The sequence below is a fragment of the Acinonyx jubatus genome, chromosome A2, assembly GCF_027475565.1.
Source record: "Acinonyx jubatus isolate Ajub_Pintada_27869175 chromosome A2, VMU_Ajub_asm_v1.0, whole genome shotgun sequence".
Taxonomy (NCBI): domain Eukaryota; kingdom Metazoa; phylum Chordata; class Mammalia; order Carnivora; family Felidae; genus Acinonyx; species Acinonyx jubatus.
This window is the reverse complement of record NC_069383.1, coordinates 38,112,383-38,139,635: the sequence shown is the minus strand read 5'-3', so window position 1 is coordinate 38,139,635 and position 27,253 is coordinate 38,112,383. Positions and strand designations below refer to the sequence as shown.

The following is a 27,253-nucleotide window of genomic DNA, read 5'->3' as shown; positions in this document are numbered from 1 at the left end:
GAGAGAGGGAGACACAGAATCTGAAGCAGGCTCCAGGCTCTGAGCTGTCAGCACAGAGCCTGACGTGGGGCTCGAACTCACAAACCGCGAGATCATGACCTGAGCCGAAGTTGGACGCTCAACCGACTGAGCCACCCAGGTGCCTCTATTTTTTATTTTTAAAAATTTTTGTAAACATTTGTATTTATTTTTAAGAGACAGAGACAGAGCACTAGCAGAGGAGGGGCAGAGAGAGAGGGAGACACAGAGTCTGATGGAAGCTCCAGGCCTTGAGCTGTCAGTACAGAGCCTGACATGAGGCTTGAACCCACACACTGTGAGATCATGACCTGAGGTGAAATTGGACACTTAACCGACTGAGCCACCCAGACGCCCCATTATTAATTTTGAAAATCAATGTGTATGAATTCTTTACAAAGATATTACCATTGTCAGACTTAGTAAAAATTTTTTTTTCTTTTTGTCTGTTTTTTTATCTTGGCTATATCTCGCTCTGGTTTACATAAGTTTTGAAATTTAATACTGTGAAGTTGGCCAACTTTTTGTAGATTCTTGGGCTTAGAAAGTTGCCTTACCAAAAGGAATAAAAAGGTGAGAAAGACAGAAAAGAAAAGTCAGCCTGCTGTCTGAGTTAGGTATTCAGTTGTATTTGTTCTTGTTTTCAGGGACAGGCATCAGATCCCTGTGGAAAATGGGGTCAAAGGTCACCACCAGATTCTCCCTCACTTCCTCACTGGTGTGGAAGGGTTCAGAGGAGGAAGGTAAGATGGTATCAGCTCCTGGGTGGAGAGCTTGATCCTGATGAGAACATCTTTTCCTCGGGGTTGGGAATAACTTTGGGTAGGTTGTGGGTGACTGGGCAAGAGGTTGAGCTATCATGAGGGGAGGGACAGGGGGTATGACAGGAGACCCTCCACCAAACTTCTTCATTATAGGCCTGAGGCCCACTTAACCTCACTACGTATTTACTGGATTTCCCCCTCGTGGAGGGAATTAACCTGGGACTATTGACTGTTGTTCCCAAGTAAGTTACAGCCAGACCTATGTGTGCTTTATGTGAATAAGAAAACTGACATTACTGACACAGAAGGAATTTGTAAACTGGTAAAACTAGCAGAATCCTTTTAGAATTGGTCTAAAAATTGTTGCTCTTGGCTGCTTAGTGTTGCTGCTAAGAACAAGGAGGGGCCTGCCCTTTAACCTATTGCAAACGACTTATCCAATGTGATTAAAACGTACTTGCTTCCTGCCAATCACTTGGGCCCCAGCAGGAGCTTCATACGGTCCAGAACTCCTCCCCTTCACTCCTGCTGCCTGCTGCCCACATTCCTTTAAGTAGAAGCCTGGTTGCAAACTCCATAGGGCTTCTCAAATAGCTCTGGATTGTAATCAGTAATGTCATAGAAAGGTGGGGAAAACATAAGCGAGGGAAGGTGAAACCAGTGTGGTGGTATCTGAATGTTTCAGAATTCATATTTTTCAGTCTCTTAAAATGTAGCACAGTCATATATGCATACGGTTCTGCAAAGCTGCCGTGAAGAACAGGAGTCCCCTACAATATTTCTGTTCCATTTTCACTTCCCAGAGACCATTATTTCAATTTTATTTATTTGTTTGTTTTACTAGGTTTGTTTATTTTGCGAGAGAGAGAGAGCATGGACACACAAGCAGGAAAGGGGCAGAGAAAGGCAGGGAGAGAGAATCCCAAGCAGGATCTGTGCTGACAGTGTAGGGCTGGATCTCAGGAACCGTGCAATCATGACCTGAGCCAAAATCAAGAGTTAGACACTCAACTGACTAAGCCACCTAGGAGCCCCAACAATTATTTCAATTTTAAAAAGTTATTTTTTAATTTTTTAACATTTATTTACTTTTGAGAGAGAGAGAGAGACAGAGAGAGACAGAGACAGAGACAGAGCATGAGCGGAGAAGGGCAGAGAGAGAGGGAGACACAGAATCCAAAGCAGGCTCCAGGCTCTGAGCTGTCAGCACAGAGTTGGACGCAGGGCTCGAACTCATGAACCATGAGATCATGACCTGGCCGAAGTCAGATGTTCAACCGACGGAGCCACCTGGGTGCCCCAGGCATACGGATTATTTTAAATAAAAATTATTTCAGAGACAGCCTGAGGACACTCAGACTGTCCTCTGTTTCCCTGAAAGTGGCAAATCTCCCATAAAAAAGGTACCCCTCCTGTACCAGGAGGTAGAGACATCCTTATCTCTAAAGACAGGAACTTCAGAGCCAAGAAAGCTGTATAGACAAAGCTTATTACTTTTTACTAATTTACTACCCCAGCCCAAATTCCGTTTAGAATTATTTACCAGTTGAAACTCCCAAAGGTAAGTTTTCTTTGTCCTGTCAATTCCTCACAGATTGTCTGTCTAGAAAGTATAAAAACTGCCTGCCACTGGTCATTTCTTTAGGTCTCAATTTCATAATTGGGCCTCTGTGCTCATGTTATTAAACTTTGGTTTATTTTCTCCTGTTAATCTATCTCACATGAATTTAATCCTCAGCACAGTTAGAAGAACCCTGGACCAAGGAAAATTTCTTCCTTTCCTTCACTTGAAGCTGTCAGCAGGATACACTTCCCCTGGACATTTGCTCTGAAGATTCTGCAGCTTTGAGATCTTGGGACATAGGACACAAAATCGACAGAAGGTAAGACTTCTTATGTTGGCCTTCTGAAATCTCTGTCTGTGGGGTCCAATGGAAAAAGAGGGGTGAAACTTGTATTCTAAACTCAGCAGATAAAAGTATTGGAACTAGTTCCTTGGGCTTCATGGCTCTTGATAAAAATTTGGTAGAGTACTCTTGGGTTACTGATCCATTTCCTCCCAGAGATGGTCTTTGTTTTTCTTTGCCTTTTATGCCATTTGTCATTAAGCGCGTGCACACACACACACGCACGCACACACACCCCACAGGGAGAACATAGGAACGGACCCTCTAAGCCTACTGTTCAGACTCCCCGCATGGGCGAATTCAGTGGTTCTCATCAAACCAGTGTCTATTTAGACAAACTTTGTTGTGGGTTAAAGTGCACATGAGGTAAAAACTGTTGCTATGGGACATCTTGGAAGCCAAAGCTGCAAGGGTGGTGGGCACGAATCAAGCACTTAAAAGCTTTTAGAGCATTCGCCACCTAACCCAGTTTCCTGTGGTAGGATTTGTCACGGAATGGGTTAGATTGACACTAGGTCACCTGGCAACCTCAAAAAAAAGTTCTGTGCAATGAAATGCACTGCACAGCACACAATCTTCAGCCCTATGGCACATTCCTCCTGTGTATTAGGAGACTCAAGGCTGAGCTAAAGCTGTTAAAGTGCATGTAAGAGAAACCGGATGAGGTTTTCCTTTCATCTTCAGTGTCTAAGGGCTTGGTTTGTGACCAGTGAGAATATTCTCTGTGTTCTCCACTATCTGGAGGGTGCACTTACCTGGATGTGCTTTGGTGACCAAATAGAATGGGGATCTGAGACATGCAGTTATAAGCAGGACTCTCTTTGTCCAGCTGTGCCAGCTCTTAGGAATTTGTTATGAGAGATCCCCCAGCCCACAAAGGACATTTGTCATCTCAACCTTCATTGCGTGTTAATGCTGGAAAGTCCCATTCCAGTAGTGCCTGCCTGGTATCACAGATTAGCGAGTCTGTGCCTGGAGGTATCTCACATTTGTGGGAGCGAGATGCCATATATTCCTACCACCTGGACAATGACAATTTTTGCTCTCTTATACTATTTTGGGGAGTAAACTTTTGGATCATAGGGAAAGTAAGTTTGTTTCTCCTGTTAATGTGTCTCATGTAGATTTAATTCTTAGCCCAGCTAGAAGAACCTTGGACTAAAGAAAATTTTTTCCTCCCCTTTACTAGTGATGTCCCTTTATAGACATCCCTTTATTTTATTCTCCACACAGACAACTTCTTACCCTCATCCTTCCAATCTAATTATATTATAATTTTGGATGAGATCAATACATGAGTTTTATTCTCCATGGCTATGCAAATATTATATGTAGCAGACCCACATAGTGCACTATGATTACATTTGCTTTTATAAAATTTGTTCTCTCTGGCATTAACCTCATTTTTGTCACTGCATAGCATTCTAGAAATCCGTCTCCTCTACCCTTCAACACTCTTGAAACTAAGAACTTACTCTTCAGTAAGTTCAAACACCCCAGACTTAATCAGCTTAATCTTCTTGTGGACAGGACAGTTTATTCAGCAGACTGTAGCATTTATTATGGTTATTCAGGTCACTGTCCTTACTTCTAGGTTTTTGATTCTTTCACTGATTGTGAATGACAGGGGTAAACTCTGGATAAACTTGTGTTCAGAATGCTAAGGATTTTCTAGTATTCCATACAGATGATCTTCCTAGCAATCTCTTCTGTAGGATGAAGTATTTTCAATAGGTGCCATATGAGTATTACCATTAGCTTGTTATTTTCCTGTTTTCTCATCTCTCCTTTTCATTTCCTTTGTAAGGATATCAATTTCCTTAGCACAGATGCTGTAAAAGACTTACTAACATTTTTTTCAAATTTTCGGTAAGGCAGCAATATTTTCTTCCCACATAGCACAAAACACTGCATCAATATCCAATCTCGGAAAGATATTGCTGGTGGCATTAAAATTGGTACGACAGTTTTGGGAATAAATTTGCCAATATGCAAAAGAACTACAGAAATCATCATTCCTCTGCCTTTGCAATTTCAGTGTAGGAATACATTGTAAGGAAATAATCCAACACATGGAAAAAGCTGTATGTAAGAATAGTCACAATGGTGTTATTTGTAGGAGGAACAGGTTGGAAACAATATAATGTCAATTAATAGGAGAATGGCTAAATAAATTATGGAATATATATTTTGCTTTTACATGCATGTTATATACAAATAAACATAAAATAAGGATAATTTATCCAGGTATAGTGTGATTGTAACTGTGTAAAACATTGATGTTGAGAATTAAAACTACCTCATACAGATTTTGTCTACATGAACATGACTCCATATTCCAATGTTCATTAGCATAAGTTTACCAAGAACCTCTTGGCGAGGCACATAAATTTATTCATAACAGGAACTTTTCAACGGATCCTATTAATTCATCAATAGAAATCATCAACTGATAGCTCATATCCTAAGGCTTTTTGAGCCCCTCAACCCAAAATTCTTGCCTCATTATATCCTTCACACCTGAACACAGGTGCCTGGGTGGCTCAGTCAGTTAAGTGTCTGACTCTTGATTTCAGCCCAGGTCACGATCTCATAGTTTGTGGGATCAAGCTCCAAGTTGGGCTCTGTGCTGACAGTATAGAGACTGCTCAGGATTCTCTCTCTCAAAAATAAACAAACATTAAAAAAAAAAAAAAAAACACCCTGAGCAATTATATCATGATATGTATCCAGTCTTAAACAATGCCTGCTCGTTGAAAGTCCCACCTTAAACAAAACTCCAAAATTTCAGTAAAACCTGATCCTGCCCTTCCCTCCCTGAGACAGAACCAAAGCTCTAATGAGGCAGTGCTCTCCCTAGCGGCACTGAGTCTGTCCTGTATTAACAGATTATGTTGATGATACTTGGGAAACCACACTCAACAGTGTAGAAAAACTATGCAATAAATACATGTAGAAAGATGAAAGGAAGGTGTAAAAATAACAATAGTCATGTAAGGGAATTGGTATTTAGCCAATTTTCAAGCCTGTTTTAAATGGTATTCTTATATAATGAGGGCAAGGCTTACTTCAATCAATAACTAGGAGTTCATTTTGGTGCAGCCATATTTTAATATGTAAAGATCAAATAAAGGCAAAGCTGTGCAACTTGTTATTCTCTTCCTTGTGTTTTGTAGAACAATCAATAACAATCCAGAGACAAGACTACTTAGGTAGGAAGCAGAGCTATTCATATCGTAATTATGCTTGTGGAATCGAAATACTTATGGGGTCTGTTGTAATGAAAATGATCGAAAATGCTCTAAAATGACTTAGTTAATGTTGAGAAACAATCAGGAGGACATTGACTATGGCCTTTAAATGGTATTTGGTATTTAATGGGACAGAGGCTTTAGACAACAGCTTGCTTAGCACTGAGCTACATAAATGTTGTAACCCTAACACAGCATAGACAGATTTCACAAAATTAAAGCCAGCTTTTATTAACAGCAATCTTGTAGTTGATGGGTCTTGCAGTGTTTGTCAAATGTTTCCAGTTTTTTTTAATGAAAATCAGGGAGAAAAGCTGGCCTGTGGATAGAGTTTGTCGCAGCTGGCAAAGGTGGCTATTCCTTTGTATGTCTTGCAGTTACCTGTCTTATGTCAAGTTTTCCCATGCAGACAAACTTGGACTTTTTTTTTGTTTTTAGAGAGAAAGTAAGAGCACACGTGTGCACAAGTAGGGGAGAGGAGAGGGTCAGGGGGAGAGAGAATCTTAAGTAGGCACCACACTCAGTGCAAAGCCTGATGTGGGGCTCAATCCCACTCCCACGACCCTGGGATCATGACCTGAGCCGAAATCCAAGAGTCAGAAGGATGTTCAACCAACTGAGCCACTAAGGTGCCTCTGGTTTGATTTTTAAAAATGGCTCTGGATAAGTCAATTAACAGTCTATCACCCAGGTAAATCTCATTTCTCTACTGGTAGTAACCAATACCATTATCTTTTAACTTTTTTTCTCTAATGTATAAATATGCTTTGTAGGAAGAAGTGCATCAAGCAAGGCACAACAACAACAACAAAATAGGATCTATCAACAAAGAAGTCCAAAAATTTCACAATATGACAAGAGATTCACAAAGCTTCTATTTCAGGTAAAGATACACTGATGACAGTAATAAAGACAGTTATATTAAGATTAATCAGGTAATTTTATTAAATATTTACCATTCAGCAGCAACCAACATGAACATCTGAGCTAACAGAATCTTTTGAAATGTTCTCCTATATAGCTGCTTCAGAAATACACGCACATGATAAATTGAACTGTTCATTGCCAGAAAAACTTTTTAAAAAAGGGTTTCAAGAGCAAATAACACTGATTTATACTGTGCCCAAGCACTAGTCAACAATCTATTAAATTACAAAGGAAAAGGAAATCAAAGAAGCTTTGTTATCTTATATGCATGTCAACTTATTTAAATGGAAGGCTTTACTTCTTTAAAGCAACAGGAATATGGAGCTTCCTATGTGTGTGTGTGTGTATGTGTATTTAAGGATGTGATTACAAACACAAAGTGTTATCATCAAGGCAAAAGCTAGTTCCAGAAATTTCCAACTGCAAAACTTGCAAGATACAAAGCTAAAATTCGGATATTCCTTTTCTCAATTATGAATACTTTCACTAAACATAAATATTTAACATATATTAATTTTTCTGACATTCAAAATTGTAAAGTCAATATGGCAGAATTATTGTTAAAAGCACATATGTACAAATATTCTTTTTCCATACATAAAGTATTTGGCATAATTATAACAATCATACTGCATCCACAACTGTTTGCTTTTATTTTTACTTTTTTTTTTTTACACATAATGGTATCTCTTATTAAAATTAACCAGTTATGTACAAAAATACTTGAACATTTATTATAGAAAACCTCTATAACCAGCCTCAACAGCGTATACCTGCTGAATGGTTTCATTAAGAGAATATAAAAAAGTGGTCACTGCCTTCCAGGTAAGCTATCAACAAAAACAAATGGGGTTAAACTAAAATGAGCTTCCCAACAAAAGAGGGAAAATATTTAACAGTGTGATTTAAAATACAGCTCATATTTATTGAGTGTTATAAACAGTCAGTAAAAGAAAAAAACAAGGCTACAAAATACATTACTAAATACAGGGTGCTTTTTCCACATGTCTGCAACTGGGGCATCAGGATCCCTCCCTAGATCTGAGATGCTGTGTGTCGGTCCTCAAGCCAGCGGGGTCTACAGCCATCTCACCCATCAGTAAAGACAGGATCAGCTAAGAAGACAAGCTCCGGCAGGAGCTTGGAGAGTTGTGAAGAATTTTCTATTTGGTGCAGGATTAAAAGTTAATGCCCTTGCCTTTTGAAAGTCCTTTTGCCATTTAATCATGCTAATATATTTTCTCTAAGGTTTTTTTCTTCATTTACGCTATTGATTTAATACTGTCCTATATTGATTCCTGAATCCTTGTTAATGGGACACATTAATTTGTGCCCATTTAACACGTGAACATCTGCGCTTCTTCAGTGACAAATATGCTGCAGAGGAAACGATCAAGTAAGGAAGCTTACGCAAGATTCAAGTAAACATTTCTCCTGGGGTCTTTTGCTTAATCTAGCCGATTGGAACTCTCAAAGTAAATTGCACCTTGAAAAGAAATACAGTAGATACCATGATGTCAGGGTGCTAAAGGATTCACCAACCAATTCACAAAGCAGAGTTTGAAGAAAGCAGACAGTGGTCAATGTCAAAAGCAACCTTAAAGAACTCTTTTGTTTCAAGAACAAAACAACTTGCAGCCCTATTTCTTGCAACCCCTTAAATGTATTGTCTAATGAGCCTGCTAACTTGTGATTCTGTTGAAGTGCACGGATCAGTCTTCTCATGGAAAGAGCGAGAAACCTCCCTTTATATACAGAAGAAGCCTTCTAAAGTAAGGACCGTCGTGTTAGGATGTGCATCGACTTAATAAGCTTTCTCGGAGTATCAAGTATTCAGTAAAAAGTGTACAACATCACGCGCCCTATTGTTGGACAATCTCGTATTGGTTTTAAGATTAAACTAGATAAAAAAAAGGGAACATAAAAAGATACAAAAGAAGTCTTCAGCACTATTTACCACTTCCAAACGAGAAACGTCTTAAGGAAAGTCAGCCATACTCCATGTAACATCCGGCGTTTTAGATCAGTAACTTTTAATATTGTGCAACATATTAATAAGCAGGTTTTAATTCCATTCACTGAAAGACGAATCTGGGTAAGTTATTAAAGTGCCTACACTAAACATCTCCTGGTCCTACCGCCTATTCTCTTGTAAACGGCCGGGCCTCCTGGCAGGGGACTAGCAGAGGGACTCACAACTGCGAGACCTTGCGAGGCAGGGGCCGGGGCCGCGGGCCGGGCTCAGTCCTCCGGGTCCCGTTCTCCAGGTGGCCGGGCCGCGCCGCCAGGGGCTTGGGGGGCAGCGCGGGCGGCTCGGCCGTGACCGGGATGGAGAGGCTGTGAGGTAGCGGGACGGGCCGCCGCAGAGTCCGCTCGTACACGCTGTAGGGCGGCGGCGTTTTGCTCTCCTTGCGCACCGGCTCCTCCGGCCCGCTGTAGCCCGGCCCCGCCGCCGGCGCCGACTGTTCGTTCACCTGATTTTCGAAGCCTGAGGTTTCCGAGGTGCTACACCGGCTGAGAGAAGAGATGCCACTGCTGTAGCTGCCCGACAGCACGGGGGAGTTGGAGATCAGTCCCGGGGAGTGATATTCCACTGGAGAGGGAGTGAAGGACTGCACCGAGCCCTGCCCAAATGCAAGGGGAAAGGCAGAGGAGAGAAAAGTCACGGCCATCCTGAACACCGTGCCGGGCTGCCTGAGGAACCCTCCCAGGCCCCTGAACTCAAGCCCTAATCCCCAATACTCAGAATGTCACCGCATCTGGGCTCAGGGTCTTTAAAGAGGCAGTACCTTAAAATGAGACCTTCGGGGTAGGCCTGCCTGGTATCCTTATAAGAAGGGGACATTGGGCCACACAGGGGAAAGGTCACGTTAAGGCAGAGCGAGAAGGGGGCCATGTGCCAACCAAGGAGAGCGGCCTCAGGAGAAACCAAGCCTGGTGACGGCTGTTTGGGGATCCTGTAGCCTCCAGGAACTGTGAGAAAATAGATTTCTCTTGTTTAAGCCTCCCAAGCTGTGGTGGTTGGTGATGGCAGCCCTTCTTGGCCTACGGCAAACCCCCAGACTCAGATTTGAGGTGGTGTTATTCTCAGCACAGAAAACATTCATCCAAGCTTACCTCACTGCCCATTTTCAGGATAGAAAGAGGACAAATGTAATCAGGAAGAAAATTCAGAGGCATATAATTAGTCCTGTGATTTGGAAGACAGGGAACCAGCAACGGAAGGCTCTGGCATTACTATCTTCCCTTTCCAGCTCAGCAGGGACCGGCTCAGAACTGGAGGACAGCAGCCAGGGCAGTCGGAGCAGGGACAGGCCTCCCAGCAAAGGCCTCCAGAGGAGGAGGCAGGCACAATAGGCCCGTGTTTGAGTTTGCTCCCACCCCACACCCTTGCCCTGGAGCTGCCCTTGCGTAGCTCTCAGGCTCCAGAGTTGGACACAGGACTTGTTGCATCTGGAGTGTTTTCTAAAACCCTGACTTGGTTGCTAATTTTTTTAAAGAGGAAGATTTCTCAAAAACCCCCGCATTTTTTGGCATTTGATTAAAAAAAAAAACAAAAACCCTGGAAGTTCTAGCAACAATGGCTTGCTTTCTCAATTTTTGAAGCTGATGAGGGGCTTTCCCCTTGAGACGGGGCACGAACTCTTCAGTTTACGGTAGCCTTCGCCACACTGTTCTACCAGCCTCCTTCGCTCATTCATGTCAGCTGTCTACCCTGTTGGCATCTGGATTTGCTACTTCCCTATCAGGTGTCCTATGGAAAATGAGTCCTAAGTGATGCTCTGTGAAAGGAGGGTTCTGCTGGGAAATAACACATACTATGCACTCCTTGAGTACATTTAAAGCATAGTAGCATGTTAAAGTTTTCTAATAAAGAAAATGAAAGGACTTTGCTGCCCAGTGTTTTCTACACGTATCTGACCACAGACCATTTTTTTTCTGTTTATCACATAATGGTCCATAACTAATGTTGTATGGGACACATTTTTGCCAAATGTTATCCTAGACTAACTTCACCTTGGTCTCTCAACTAATGCTGGTAGACACAAATGTGTTCATTAGCAGGAGCCTAAAATTAAGCATCACCAATTAAGAGATCCAAATGCACTGCTCGTTATCAAAAATTAGACCACAAGTTCAAAATAAGGCAGGTAAGCTCAGCCTTCTCCAGAGGATTAGCTCCATCACTTAATTGCTGGAAAAAAACTAAGTTAAGGCAGCAAGCTACATTCTATGCATTGCAAAGGTCATAACTGGGTAGCAGTGTGTCCCCTAACATAACGCAGGAGTTATAACACAAACGTTCCGTTGTCTTTTCAAACCCCTTTTGTAGAGACATGGCTAGAAAGCTACACCTGGCCAATAAGAACCTCACCAGCTCTGCAGAGGAAGTCTACACCACCTTCCTATATAGGAGGGTTTTGTAGCTACCTGAACATTCTCATCCCTTAGGTTCTTTTTACAGAATCAACCTCTGTGACTTACCGTGTTATTACTACTCTGCAAAAGCAAGTTGGAAAATGCAGATGTTAATTGCATTAGCAATATGTGGGAGCTCCTTGTGAGTAAGGGTACATGTAAGATATGGAAACATCATGTTGCTTTCTTTCCCATCACGTCAACGTGATGGTCCGTGGCTTCCAGAGAGAATGCAGTCACATGTACCTTATGATTAACAGCTGCATTGCAGAATGACCAAAAAAAAAAAAAAAAAAAAAAAAAAACCCTAGCAAATAATTTGCACTCTCCAGCAAATTTCTACATCAGAAACATTGGCAATGCAAATGAAATCACACTTCCTTGCAATTTTCTCCATTTTGGGGCTTTTGTTTTCCAGATTCTCGGTTTCTATCAGCAACTATCCTTAGCACCCAGATGCATTGGATCACGACCTGCCCCTATGTTTTTAGAAGCTAATTTGTCTTTTTCTTTCACATTAGCTAGAAATACCTCAACAAAAAGGACATGGAGCATGTAAATCCTCACTCAGACACAAAGTCATTCTTTTTACAGTCACTTCAACCTTGTATTTGCCTCTGGTGCAGCAGCTCTGAACACCAATGTCTGTAGGTATTGACAATCCTTGCAGCCAATCTGATTCAATTTGGATAGAGACCAAATATTATTCTTTATCTTCATGAGGGATTTTGTATGTTTACAGATGTTAAATAGCCTATGTTTACATATCAATTTAAACGTCTCATCTTTAAAGCTTTTCAATTTGTTTCCTAGAAATTTTTGAATTCATTTTACTGTCTTTTTTTTATTATCAAGTATATATCTCTACTGTAAATGAAAACCTTAGAATAAAATATTAAAAGAGAAGAAGTTGGGTTTGACTTTGTCAAAATGGGTGAGGCTGATAGAAGCAAAAAGGTACAGGAGACCATTTACTAGGTCTTCATTATCAAGTTTTTCAAGTTGTTTTTCTTTTTCTTTTTTTCTGATGTCCCTTAAACCAAAGGAGCAGACTGAAAACATCCTAGGAAATACACTGAGACCATATTTCTTTCCTAGTTCAGTGTATACACAGACCCTAGTCTGTACATTCTCACTTTCCCGACTTGGGGAATGAGGCTAATATAAAAACAAATGGTTTCATTCATGGAGGCAGCTCTCTGAAAGCAAAGTTTAGTATTTTCTTTCCAATCTTCCTCCACCCCTTCTTTAGATATTCTTTGTCTGGTCTATACTAATGAAAGCACTTCAGTGATACACCGGGAGGAGTCCTAAGGAAAGAAGGAATGTGGGGCCAGTCTCTAGCCTGAGTCTAAGTCAGAGTCTGTACCTTCAGTGGAGATCTCCCAGCAGGCGAGGGGGATACTGACGTTGTATGTCTTGCTGGTGAAGCTGTAAACAGAGAGAGAAATCCTTTCAAAAACCAGAAAAAACAGAAAGGTGACAATCTGAAAATGCCCTCTGTATACAAACTCCTACAGATGGCCCAGTGCCCAAGGCCCTCCTAGGCAAGGGGGGTAAGGGAGAAAGTGACACCTTTCCAAAACAGATTCCTCACAAAGGATGGCAGCACCAAGCCAGGGGAGAATTAGTGAAAAGTCACCAGAGCATACATGATGCTCTACAGAAGTGACAGAGGCTCGAACCGGGCCCATGTTCCATTTCTGCAAAGTCCAGATGCGTTTCCACTGCCCAATCTATTTCCAAAGGTGCTTTAGGTGTGAGGTGCTGAGAAGTCTTTGGAAAATAGCTGCTGACTCTGACCCGGGCAGCAATGGGTAGACCCAGGGTATCCAGGCAACTTAGAAAGGGTCCATGAGAATAAATTCACACCAGCCTCCACTTTCATATCCCAATACGCCCAAAACAGAAGACACTTGGCCGCGTCCAGACAGGAAATGAGAAGTTTTCTGTTTACCTCCCTAATGCTCCTACTCAGGTCTTCTCTTTGCACCTGTGGGGTGGAAGTTGGCCGGGGGAGGGGGGTGGGCGGGAGTGCAAGTGGTTCTCTATGAATTTCATCATTATGGCAAAGAAGTGTTCTCTCTTTGTTTCTCCCACTAGACTTTCAACCCTACACCTGGGATTCAGGACAGGTGATGGCACTGCTCCGTGTGCTTGTAGGTCAAATTCAGCCCCCTGAAGCATAAGCACGCACAGGGAGAGCTGCCGTGATGCAGTCAATGCGGTGAATGTGAGACAGATTTCCCAATTCCACCTACAGAGGTTTCAGTGAGTTCAGGGTTTCTTGGTCTGTGATAAGCTGCCATTCTCCCAGCTGTCAAAGTGAGGTTTGCAACGCTTGAAGAAAACTAGAGAGTGGCTGAAGGAAACAAAGACAGACAGTTACGGATCCCCCAACAGTGACCACGGATGATGACAGGAGGACGGACCAGGAAAGCAATCAGTGCAGAAGGGAGGGTGGTCCTGCCAGGTTCAATCGGGAGAGGTGAGTCACCTGTGTGCTCTGGGTGCTGGGGGACCAGAGAGAGTGGCCCACTGTTGCTCTGCCCTGCACACTAAGGGCATGCCACCGGCACTTGCCACGTTCCAGCACCAGCATTTAGATTTCCTATCCTGTCCCCGGTGGGTGTTGATGATGGGAGAAAATCACGTATGCTTGGAGAAACAGATCCTGACTGGGAATTGTATTTCTTCCACTGCTGTGTGTGGCACAAGTCCAGGTTTACTGTAGCTGACCATCTGCTTCGTCTTGACCCAGGCATTCTGTGGCCCCACCACGGTGGACTCCACAGCAGCCCTCGCAGCCACGGCATATCCAGAGATGTTTCTCTAGAAAGGCATTCTCCCACAGAGGCCTAAAATAGTTGGTCAGTATCCTTGCCTACTTACGAGTTTGAATGGGCCTAGGAACTTAACTACCATCAATATTACTGTTCCTTTGAAAATGCTTTCCAAGCTTCCAACATCATGACACATCCAAATTTAAACTGGAGAATGCTTGACTATATGTACATCATGAATAAGATACCAATTACTTGATTGATGCATTTTCCGCTGTCCAGGGTGACAATGGTATTCTAATGCAGATTACCAATTAAGCCTAGTTACTTCTTACTGTGTCTAAAAATCTCCCAAGCCTTTCAAAACCTGTTGGTGACTTTTAGTTTTGGCAAGTATAGAATACACTGGGTAGCACACAGTGTATTTTAAAAAGACAGAGAAAGTTGCTTAGTTAAAAAAGAAAACAGAAAGATGAGATGCTACTATACAGCAAATGAAACATGAGTGATCAACCCAGAAAAATCCATGAAGGAAATGTCCTGTTTAGGCCAGTTGTATTTGTAAAGCTTCAAAACTACTCTAGACATATGTGACCGTTGAAAAGACTCTCCCCATCACCAGCATAGGTAAAGTCAGCAGAGCAGGTCTTAAAGGCTGTACCGTATCAAGTTCACTGAGCAAACGGCTTATTCAGTTGGAAAGGGTGCCTGTTATTGCTATCAACTCACGAAAAAAAACATTCTTAAAAATTTTCTCCAAATCTAGAAAGCTTTGGTAAAATACCAATTCCAGGGCTTTACTCCAAAAATGGTGATCTCCTGATTCAGTAGGTCTGAGGTTAGGCCTAAGAACTTGCTTCTTAAACCATCACCGGAGGGGATGCATCACCCTGAATCAACCCGTTAAGAAATCTCCCTCTTGAATACAGACTTCTCTATGCAAGGGACAGCAACGGATGTGAGGTCAGTTGTTCCCCACAAGCCTATTAAGTTACTGGTAGTCAATTCCTATTTAGGGGCAACGTGAAACCCTGGCATCAGTCCTGACTAAGAGTGAAATGGCTGACTTCACAGAGCTTGACAGGAATGAGGTGGCTCAAGCAAAGGACAGAGAAAATACTACTGGCTGGTCAAGGTTAGGGCACCTCCCCAAATTCCGAGGACGGTGCCGAGCAGGAGAACATTCTACAAAATCTGTGTATGGAGTTGATAAGGAATGGAGTGCTGTTTGACTTAGTATAGTGAGAAGTTCAGGAAAGGGGAAAAACATTGTAAATGAATTATGCAGCTACTAAGGTTTTTACCTCAGACATCCAATGCCCACTTTTCTCTGAGGAATTCACGACAAGTTGGAGTAGTCATAAAAGTGCTTTTATAAAAGTGATTGTTCAAATGCTTCAAATACCCACCAGTTTGTGTGGGTCTTGGAGGGACAGGGGGAGAGAGAATTTTCCCACTATCCGACATGTTCTTGGCTTCTTTCCCACTGTCCAGGCTCCAGCTGCTAGGGGTGGGATTCACAGCTGGAAGGGAATAACACAGCTAAAAACACATGGACCACTTTGCCCCTCCGACACTTGCGATCTTAGAAGAAAGTCAAATTATCCAGAATGAAAAAATCAGCTGGATTAAAAACAACAACAGCAACAATAACAGGAAACCTCCTAAATACTAGGCCTTTATTTAATTGCTTACCTCACAGTTATAGTTGACATTTAATTGGGTGGTAGCATGTCTGTTTATTTCCCCTCAAGCAGTCCAACAGAACTACAAATCTCTACAAGAGCACAGAATCTTGTTGAGAATTACAAATGTGTTTAGATGCTGGATAACAGATGGAGGATGTAGTCACTAAACTATTTTAAAACTTGGGTTTTAGTGTAAATTTGTGGACAAGTGGCATCCAAAAAGGGGGAAGGCAGCGAAAGGCTAATATTTCAACTACCTGGCAGAATTACAATGCTACACCATCCTGATGACCAACTCTTTGAGAAAAGAACTCTTGTTACTGAAATCAATGGATTATACCGAAGTATGTCCTGAAAAAAGTAATTTGGAATGCTGACAGTATCATTACTTTCTTGTAATTTGCCTGTTCCATGCTTCAGTAAGATGTAGAAATATGGAACAACCCTGTTAGGAACAAGGGCAAGACACACAAGATTATAAATAGCTGCTATGAAAGAAGGTTTACAGAAGCAAGACTTCAGAGTTCCTGTGGCTTGCTCCCTGGACAGACGCTGCCATCTGGTGGACACATGTAGGATTCCAACCTTTTATTCTAAATGACCACATTCATTTAATGGCATGGAATTTCCACTCCTAAAATAATTTTTCTCTGCTCGGTTTTAAATTTGCTTTGTGGTTTTCTTTGGTAGAAGTGGTGAGAAAAATAATAAGCTCTCCTGGCAAAGATTAATATCTGACTTGTAACGTTAAAGCAAAATTTGTTTTTTAAAATAATTTTGGCTCTCTTCTCACTGATTTCAATCTCCCAAGGAAAGTTTTAATGTTAATCTACCCGTGTACTCAAATGACAATACAGTTTAGTTCTTAATGAGGACAATTAAAGTGCACTTTACGGGAACATTTCATTAGTGACTCTTGATGCGTTGGCTTACGGGACCACTTGATTGTTGAGGCCTGACCCTGAGAGAGGCGAGTGGGGGACCTACCGCAAGCCCCCACCTGCACAGTGGAGGAAATCACATTTAATCTGCTGTTCATCGTCTGCTGTGTTGCACAGACTGATGCTAATTGGCTATTAACTGCTATGCATGTGTTTCTCATTTTGTGTGTGACCTTGAGGCAGGGCACACTCCATTATGCACTGGATTGCAATTCTTAAATAGTATGTGAGTCCCCACAAACAACAGAAGAACTGGCAGAGTGAGCTTTGTAAAGGAAACAAAGGGCCGGCGGGGGAGGGGGGGGGACCAGGCAATCAATCTGGGAAGGTGCTATTTTCCCTGTGCTAAACAAGTACCTAATTGGCAACTCTGTTTCAGGGAACACAGGAATTGCCTTGGTGACATGACACCAGAAGCCATTAAACAGAGGAGTTCCTAACTTGCTCAGGTTCTGCTGTTCAGTCCCACAAGGAAACAGTTTTGAAAGAATGCATCAATGGCTGTCTTTCATTAATCCCCTAAGGGGCAAATTAGTCCCGATCATTAAAGATCTGAAGATCTGCCTTCCACACAAACACACGGGAGACTGGAGGAAATGAGGACAACACACACCCTTCCACATTTCAGGACTGATGAAGGGGCTGGCTTTATACCCACCTTTCTCAGGTGCAGAAAGATTTGGGTCACTGCGTGGCAAGGCCCCATCTCCAATATGATTAAACAGCAGCCTCTGCAAAAGTATAAGAGTCTATTTTTATGGTGCAATTTGCTGTCATGTGAGACCTTCTAGAAAATGAGATGATTGTCTCATTACTGAAACTTTTTGTTCAAAATAATTTTTACATGGTATATGATGAGCCTACAAACCAAGAATTCGATTATATTTAAGGAAAAAAGGGGAGAAGAACTTTAAGTTTAAAAAGTTTGTATTCAATTTTAAATGTAAATGGTAAATACATTTTCATAATAAAATGGAGGGAAAAACAGTAAGGAGCACTAAAGCTATGGTACTCTTTATAAATACAAATGCTAGACTGGCAATATGAAATGCAAATAAGAATGAAAAAAGAATTATTAGCTCAAAAAATCTCTAGTGAATGGACATGTTTTCAGTACTAGGTTAAAAACATGGGAAATGGACAATATTCTACAATTTTTAACCCACAAAAATGTCACTTTTACATGGTTCTACCTAATATAGTAAAAAAAAAAAGAAAAGAAAAAGTGCGAGTCCTTAAAAGGAGATGCACCACATCAATGTGTAGCATTGAGCTTTTGGTTACTACACACTGCTTCACATTTTACCAAAAGTGGAAAAGTCGGAGGCTAATCAAGGAAGGCTTTCAGAGTCCCCCATGCTGGCAACACGCACTCCTGGAGCCGATGGAACAGAGTGTGAAATTCCCTCGCAACACCAAGTGACAAAGGGAAATAAAACTGGGGAGCTAGTTCAGCCAAACGCACTCAGAGAGAATTTCTGCGAGACATCAGTGTTGTGCAGATGAGGTATCCTGGGGCTTTCGGGAAGATTATACAATCAGCAAAGATAAACCAATCAAGACACATCCCACTCGCTCTCATCCATTTCCAGATGCAGTTACAGACTTCTGCCAGGATGGTGTAGAAAAACAGAAAAATTAGCTGGAACATAAATAAGTATAGTTCTCTACTCCTAAGTTATTCCCAAAGCATTGGTAAACCCCAGGGTTACCCAACAATCTTCACCTTTGGAACCACCCTTCACGGCCCTTGAAGTGCCCGGAGGGCCAGGCCTTTGGCCCTGCCCTCACCGGGACCAAGAGGGACCACTTCAAAACCAAGGCCAGGCAGGACGTGAGGGCCACAGTGCTTTACTCCCGAGGCATACAGGGAAAGCCTGGGCACTCAACTGCTTCTCCCTCAATGTAGTACAGAAGAATGGCAAAGGTGAACAGAAATTGGCCCTGCACTCCTGGGTACCTAGTCTGAAGCTTTCTCAAACTAGGTAGAGGTCAAAAGAGAGGCTGCTGGATAGATCATGCTTCTCTGAACGGTCCTTTGCTAAGATAAAAAGCTGCTCTGAATTTCTGCTATGCACACATGCAAACACAGACACTCCAACTCATCCACCTAATTACCCCTTGTAACGTTTAAATAGCAGCAGTGAACTACAGGGTCAGGTCAAGGAGGGTGAGATCATTTCCCATTTTCTGCTCAGCTTTATTGCTCAAGCAACAACCCTTGTATCTGTATAGGAAATATGGCTCCAACAGAAATTGCGAGCAATGGGCATGGGACAGAGGTTTACTCTTCACTCAGAAAGACTTGTTATCTAACTAACACAGCCCATCCGGTTGCCTCTGGCAGGTACGGCGTTTCTCTGCAGAGACATGTAAGCAATTCCAGGCATTTGCTTGTTTTCTAAGTATCTCCGTCCCACAAGGACTACCTGAGAAGTTTCCCCAGGTGTTGGATAGATGGCACTGCATGGTCTCTCTCTTGGAGACAGGCAAGAGTTTTCTCTGGAATGTTTGTGTTTGTCAGACAGCAAAGGGGAAGCTGGGAAGAGAAGAAAGGAAGGATCATCAGGGGGTGGAGCTGGAACAGTCTGGAGGACGGGGCTTGTGTGCGGGGGCAGCAGGTTCCGCGGGCACCCTCAGTCTACCCCACGTCCTGGCACTGACCTCTGGCACTCGATGGGGCAGAACTTGTCACGTTAGGCGAAGCAGAGTGAGTAGAACTCAAGCTTGAGGTAGATGGACTTGGCTGGAAATACATGGGAGCTGTTATCACACACTGCTTGGAGGCTTCGAACAACACTGACATATTTAAAACAAAATCACTGCCCTTTTTTTTGTCAAGTAGCCAAAAAAAAAAAAAAAAAGACAAAAAGGAAAAGCCATTTAGAAATCTAAAAAAATCTCAGATCAACAAGGAAGCCTGTCTGAATTAATCAAGAATCCAAGATTTAAAAACAAACAAAACAGTCTAAAAAGAAAAAAATCGAGATTTTGACTCCTGCCAAGGGAACACATTCGTGCTGGTTTTGGCGACATACTAGGACTCAGGACCAGGCAGCAGCACACTCCTGGACTAAAGTGCAAGCAGCAAGACTCCCAGCCTAGGGCATGTCAAGAGGTGAGTGCCTCTAAAAGGCAGAAAACACTCCTTCTTGTTTTCTCCAAAACTGTGTTCCAGGCATGAGTTCCACAATATGTATTATGCTCCTTTTCTAAAGACAGTGGTAAGGAAAATTTCAGCTTGTTCTACTAAATTGTTATGAATGCCCTATTAGCAGTGTCTGAATAAAATTCTGTGTTTCAAGAGTTACACTGACTCATGTCCTTATAAACTGTATGTTTTTTCCTTTAGTAAAAATATTTTGATTATGAAAATTTGTTGACATGTACCTAGGTAGAGAGATGTTATAATGGACCTCGCAACCACGTATTGTGAAGCAAAAAGGCCACTTAGCAATGCTAAGAGGCAGCTAGCATGTGGTGACATGTTCCAAGAGTCCCCAAATGAAGTGGTAAGTTCCAAAGCTAACCCTGTACAGCTTGCCCGGCCTTTCCCATTCTTGCTCATGTCTTCTGAGAGTAGATGGGCGGTTTTGAGAGGACTATCTTTGTAGACTCCAGAGACTAACAAAGCAGTAAGAGTGTTTAAAGGTTTGTCCTTAACTCAAGTTCTTGCTCGCAGATCTGTTCATTAGCACAGCAGAGTGAACGGAAACTCTCACGATTGAGACAGAAAAGGAATACACACGACCAGACGATTAAAAAGCTAATCAAGTACCTGCATGTTAAAGACTTCATCAGAGCTTTCTGATTGCCCTGTAATATTGCTTACTTCAGCAGAAGCTTGGGAGGACAGTGAGGAGGAAGAATATCGGTTGACAGCTGGGTAACTTAATGGGCTGTTTTGGGGGAAAAAAAATGGTCATTAACTCAGTCTCTGAATTGCACTTCATGACATGCTGGCATGGTATAAAACCAAAGGAAAAAAATATACATTCCATTTTGTTGTCTCCTGTTTGCCTCAATATAATCAAATGTTTGAGTTTATTTATTTCTCATGCTGTTGCTGTTTTACCAGTGGCAGATGTCTGCAGCTGCCTTGCGGGTTAATTATTTCATTAAGAAATAGCGTATTTGACAAATTATGCCATAAAGAATAAGAGAATCATTCCAGATCATCTTGTGGGGATGCCAAATTATAAGATAATTCAGAATATGACTTACCTGCGTCTAGGAATTACCCTGGTACCATCTGGGCTCATCGAAGCAGGTGCTGAGTTTCTACACACACGAGGGCTTCCATTAGGAAAATGGACTGGACTGGCTTGTATACAAGCAGAGAACTCCTAGAGATGTAGTAAAGCACATATTTAAGAGTAATTACATGGGCAAAGTAACTCGTGAGGTATTTTAGTATACTGTGACAAGGCTAAAAGGTTATAAATGTTAAGTTTCATTATTATTAAGCTTTCTCGCCCTTTTTGGGTTTTCATAAAAGCTGAACACGGCACACAGAAGATAATCCAATTTTAATATTGGAGGACTCCCTGGTAAAATGATGCAGTTTGGTAGAAAAACCAAAAGATGTCACTATTGGATACTTCATCGTCCCTCTAATGAAAAGCAAATGGCAGTGGTCAGACTGCCCCCTATGGACACTCTGTGTACGTACCTGTATCCCTAAACTTGACTTCATCACAAAGAACTGGTCCACCAGCTTTTTGTGTAAGGGTCTCATATCTTGAGGTACAAACTTCTCATGCACGGCCAAACCAAATTCCAAAATCTGTGCCTTGATAATAAGATAAGGAAGAAACTCACGTCAATAGGTAACTCTACCAAGTGCTTGCTAAGGGGTCAAGCACTGTACCATGCATTCTGCATGCGTTACTGTGAATCCACTCAATCCCACGAGACGGGAACAATCCTTCACTTACGGGTGAGGATCAGAAAGCTCTTGCAGGTGCTAAAAGACAAATGGGGATTCAAACTTAGGTCTTTCTCATTCCAAAGACTTCATTTCCCTGGTACCCTAAGTTTCTTTCCCATGTATCTGAGATCTGTAACAACAACCCTCTTAAGCAAGCATGTGTCCCTTTGGCCCCCTTCTGCACTGGTCAGGATTGGGAAGGAGCGGCTCCCTATTAGTGGGATCAGGTACTTCTCCCTGAGGGATCTCTTTCCTGGACGGCACCCCCTTTCCCACATTACCCTTCTCTCTTCCATCAGGTTCTTCTGTTCCCATCCACCCCTCCCCCAGAATTCCCAAATTTGTAGAGGGGGACACAGAAGTAAAACAGGAACAGGAATTCTATAATAGTTGCCATGCTTTTTGTTTTTGTTAAAAGCTATTATTCTCATTCACTTATTATAATGCAATAATTGGAACAGCTCCTACTTAAAAAGTTTCTTGCAGTGTGGACCCACAAGAGATGGACATAAACATTCCAGTTTCTTTTGTTCTTCAGCTATTAATAGTGCTTAATTCCTTTGATTTGAGTATCAGCTGTCTTTTACATTTTAAAAAATGCCCCATACTACAGTGGTCAAAAGAGCAAACTGCACTGACTGAGAGGAAAGCAAATCACACCATTACCACATGGTTTTTATCTTCATGGCTTGGGAAGATTCAAGACTGAGAGCTCAGGACTGAGCCTGGTGGGTTAGAGCTTCCAGAACCTTCCCTATGGGGACAGGACTATGGCAGCTCCTACCCACCGCCAGTGTATCATAAAGATAAAAATACCTTAAACACCAATGACACCTTTAAAAGGAATAGTAAGAGTGGAATGTATGTCTGACACATAAAGGAAGAGTCTGATGAGGGATGGAAGGACATGGAAGAGTTGACCTCAAGGGTCAACTGTATGTTGGGTAGGAATCCAGTCTCCATTTTAAACACATGCTGTTAGGCGACCTCTCTTTTGTCCAAATCAGGTTGAAGGTTGGGTTCTCCCAGAAGTAGACTCTGGCATGGAGATTAGGATGTTTACTGGGGAGTCACCTGGAATCACTGTCTGTGTGAGGGAGGGGCAGAAGCAGGACTTGACGAAAAAGCAACCAAGGCACAGGGCAGTCACGTCAGCCTATGCTGACACCAGGGGGGCTCTGGGCCTCAAACAGGCTGTCAGAGTTGTGCTCTGTTGGGCCCAAATGGCCAGGCTGTATATCTCCTCCTCAGTCATGGGATGTGGGCCATCCAGGAAGATGGTCATCTTGGGGCAGGCAGTGCTCTGTAGCTGAGGCAATAGCTGAAGGACCTGAGAGCCAAAGGTATCTGTTGATGGCCACCACTCCCATCAGCTGGGGCAACAAGTCCTTTCTGGAAGAGCCAGTGGGGCAGTGTGTCCCTGAGTCTACTACATAGTTTTTATCTGAACCACCTCACAGAGGTCCAGAGGAGCATGGTGCCCTCACTAACCTAAACCCCTTCTACTATAGTCTGGCAAAGGTGATATGACTTGCCCAAGGTCACATTGCAGTCACCTGTACTGATTGTCCTGTGACAGAGATCTAAAGTTTCCCCCAACAAGGCTCTTTCCACAAGGCCCTACGAACATAATCAGGCAGGATCTGGAGGAAACAAAGGTTCCTGGTTTTCTTTTTCTTTTCTTTCCTTTTTTTTTTTTTAATTTATGTTTATTCATTTTTGAGAGAGAGAGAGAGACAGACAGACAGACACAGAGTGTGATTGGGGGAGGGACACAGAGAGAGGGAGACACAGAATCCGAAGCAGCCTCCAGACTCTGAGCTGTCAGTACAGAGCCTGATGCAGGGCTTGAACCCATGGACCGTGAGATCATGACCTGAGCCGAAGTCGGACACTTAACCAACTGAGTCACCTAGGTGCTCCCTGATTTTATTTTTCTTGAGAGCCTTCTTGGCCCTTTTAATTATAATTCTGGGGAACGAATTCAGTCAGACTAAATACAGCAAGTAAAAGTCCTGCAGTGAGGCAAACCACTCACAAGAGATTGTGCTCAGGTTAAATACAGATTTTTGAGTATCAACAAAGGCTACACTTATCCTAAGAATCGGATAACCTAACCTGCTCACTTCTAGTATCGACATCATCCCCAGAACCACAGTAGGAACTTATTCTCTATTTCTTTGCAGGTCAACTTAAAGTAATTCCTTTCTCTTTTCCAGATGCTGCATACCTGGCCCTCTTCCAGCCACAGTCCCTGTCTGTGGTCACTTCTTTCTCCCTAGTATTAAGTTCTGTGGATTAAGCCCGCAGAGCATAAAATATGGACAAGAATCAGATACAACATCATCATTTTCTAATCCAAAAGGGAATGCCTTATTTGTTAATTAATTTGGTATTATCAAGTAGAAAGAAATGCTCTGGTCATGTTTTATCATATGTATTCCATTTTTTATGGAATAACCATTATGCTTCCTACCTCACAGGTTTTCAAACCATTTTCAGGCCAAGAGCCAGCAATAGGAATGCAGCAGGCAAGAGATGACTCTAGTTCTTTGTACTTGATGGCACTAAATAAAAATAAACTATGCTTCCTTGGAGTACAAAATGATAGGGTTGAATCTAGTTTTGTCCATACCATATGACCTATAGACTTAGTCTGCAAAACATGATACTGTTTTAAAGCAAAGTCTATTGATTGCTCCCTTACTATAACATTTAAGGCAGAATCTCATGCTTTCATTCACTCATTCATTTATCTATTCATTTGTTTTGAGCTGGCCCAGACTTAATCTGAGTCCAAAATTTTGAGTGAAAAGTTGGCATCAAGCCTGCAGCAAGTCTTTAGGGAGAGAACATTCAAGCACTATTCTAAGAGACTACATGAGGTTGCTTGTTATAAGGGGCTGCCATAGTTTACTCACTGTTAAATTTACTTTTGCATCAAAGTGGAAAGTTAAAGTAAAAATCAGCAATTTTGAATACATTACAGATGAATCTATAACCCTTGACTGACCGCTTCTGTTAGAACACTGATGGAGAGAACCACGTAGATGGGTCCCTGGGTAACCATGCACACATATCTCGGCAGGAGAGAGAGGTGACTGGCTTCTGTCCCCACCTACCTGCTCAAGCATCAGTTCTCTTAACCGTGCAATTTTCTCTCCATCTTCAGGGTGACTTAAGATATATTCTTTGACAAAAAATGCCTAGAAAGAGAAGGGATAGTTTACTTCAGGAGAGTTAAAAAGAAAGTGAAAGACATAGTTGCTTCTAAAGACCTGGCATCTTTTTTTTTTTTTTTTAATTTATTTATTTTGTGGAGGGGAGGGGCAGAGAGAAAGGGGGAGAGAATCCCAAGAGAGAATTGGAGGGCTCAAATTCATGAACTGCAAGACCATGACCTGAGCCAAAATCAAGAGTCGGACGCTTAATTGACTGAGCCACCCAGGTGACCCATGGACCTGGCGTCTTTAAAGAAACACCATTGTGAACCACATTTCTGGGGCAGAAGGAATGACTCCTACTGAAGGCAGCTGGTCAGAAGAGAACAAAAGAAAAGGATTGTTCAAGGAAGAGCAGGGATTGTATAAATAAGAATCTTTGGTAAACTAAGCAAACAGCAAATCAAGTCAATAAGCTTTGTATCCTAAAACGAAGTGCTTTAAGATTCAGCATGACCAAAATGACAGCCTCCTCACCTTGTAAGCTACTGTGACTTTCTGTTTAAAACCAAGAGGGGAGATGAAAAGTCCGTTTAAAGTACCTACTAAAGAAGATCAAACTCTTCTATGCCTGTGAACCTCTTTGCACAGGGAAATGGTTTTAGGTAGACATTTATTAAATAATCCTGATACCCTTAATACTTTATTCATCCAAGAACACACACACACACACACACACAGTTTTATCCTCAAAAATGTCATATACTGGAAAAATGGAGTAAGTGTGCATCACAAATGACTATATGTTTGCTCTATTTAACAAAGAGCTCTGTGTCAATTGTAGCCCTATGTTAGTTTGTGGATATGCACACATGTTTTGAAAAAAAACCTCTGAAGCCCTAAGAAATCACATTTAAAAACTTTCAAATGATACCTAATCCTCACCTCTTGATACCTGGAAACTCCACCATTAACCGCAGCATCTATAACTCCATTCAGGCACATGGTCAAGGGATTAATATTCTGCATCTGTCTTGTCTGACACTGACTAATCAGAGTCTTCAGCTGCTGATTCTTATTTTCCAACACTTCGATTGCATTTTCCAGAGGACTCATTTCCACCTGAGAAGCAAATGGGCATAAATATATATTGGATTTTGTGACATTCAAGAAGAAAGTAGATCATCCATGTTCTGAATGATTTGTGCTCCCCCTCGGCTCCCATCAATATCTCTACCAGGGGCCATACAGTAGAACAGACAGGATGTGGAAGACAAATTAGCTGTTCATTCGAAGGTCTGGAAAGTGAAGGTGATTATACTGATTGGTTGAAATGTGATTTGGATAATCAGCAATCATCAATCCCATATTAGCACTGCAACAATCAATGTAACCCGCAAAGAAAATCTAAGCATCTCATGCCTGTTAAAACTCACTTATCTTTTCTCCTGAAGGGCTAAATATTCAGGGGCCCTGCATATTATTATCACATTTCTAAATGCTTACTTAATGCAAAGCACCACAGGAGATACAAAGATGCATTTACAAATCCTCTGATGTCAAGACGCTTTCAACCCAGTTGGGAAGATGGGACATATGCCCATATGGACCCCATATGCATATATAACAGCACCATAAGGTGGCACAGGATGGTACTCAGTTGGGAGTTATAGAAAATAAGTTAATCATATATGCTGCAGGATCCATTTTTTGAAGGAGAGCCAAAAGAATTATAATGACTTAAAAATTCTAGCTTATATGGGGGACCGAACTGAAAATGATGAAAATGTTCTTCAAATATTTAACATTGGAGCCATTATTGTCATTGACATTGTCTTTGAAGAGAAGGTCTGCCAAGCTCTTAGCTATAAAGTAATTCAATCTTACAATAAACACATTTAAATATTGTGGCCTTTTTTTCAGTTAAGGAAACAAACTGGACTTTTAAACTTCACTTACATCATCATCAAACAACACTGCAAAGTATGAGAATAATTTGACAATGTAAAAATTAATATTATACATTCATCAAGAGGGACAAGTCAGGAAAGCCAGAAAGTAGAAGGTATTTATAACCTAGAAAACCATCAAAGAGCCTCTGTCCAGAATATATATAGAACTCTTTTTTTTATAATAAAAGGATAAAGATTTTTATTAAGCATTGTAAGTTGCATTCAATAGCCTTCGATACACCATGCCACAACCCACCTACAATCAGTCAGACCCAACAGCAGTTTGTTCTTGCACAATCCATGAGTTAGGGCAGAACTCCCTTCAACTTACAGTAAGATCTTACTCAGGTCTTTTGGGCAGGGATTGGGGAATTGTATCTCATTTCTGACCACTAATGTGTGATGAGGAGCATCAGGAGAATTATACGAAAATGAGTAAGAAGTGATTCTGATCTCAAAGTACATTTTTTGGAAGCATTAATAAAAACATCAAAATGATATAAGTATACCTG

The 27,253-nt window shown here is 41.8% G+C and overlaps 1 protein-coding gene across 5 annotated transcripts in view; it reads right to left on the bottom strand.

Annotated features, from left to right (window-relative positions):
- Positions 1-6,856: 6,856 nt before the first annotated feature.
- Positions 6,857-27,253, bottom strand: part of DOCK4 (dedicator of cytokinesis 4) — a 429,626-nt gene continuing 409,229 nt past the window's right edge. For 3 of the 5 annotated variants that reach the window (XM_027075294.2, XM_027075295.2, XM_053218204.1), the window contains 11 exons: positions 25,735-25,911; positions 24,751-24,834; positions 21,371-21,490; positions 20,923-21,044; positions 20,477-20,597; positions 19,363-19,444; positions 19,128-19,237; positions 17,357-17,429; positions 15,479-15,592; positions 12,656-12,717; positions 6,857-9,491 (listed from right to left, as the gene is read on the bottom strand). In XM_027075294.2, coding sequence (XP_026931095.1) covers positions 9,060-9,491; positions 12,656-12,717; positions 15,479-15,592; positions 17,357-17,429; positions 19,128-19,237; positions 19,363-19,444; positions 20,477-20,597; positions 20,923-21,044; positions 21,371-21,490; positions 24,751-24,834; positions 25,735-25,911 — 1,497 coding nt within the window. In that variant the 3' untranslated portion in view covers positions 6,857-9,059. The remainder of the gene's footprint in view (positions 9,492-12,655; positions 12,718-15,478; positions 15,593-17,356; positions 17,430-19,127; positions 19,238-19,362; positions 19,445-20,476; positions 20,598-20,922; positions 21,045-21,370; positions 21,491-24,750; positions 24,835-25,734; positions 25,912-27,253) is intronic. The other 2 variants (XM_027075297.2, XM_027075298.2) reach the window with 2 other exon arrangements.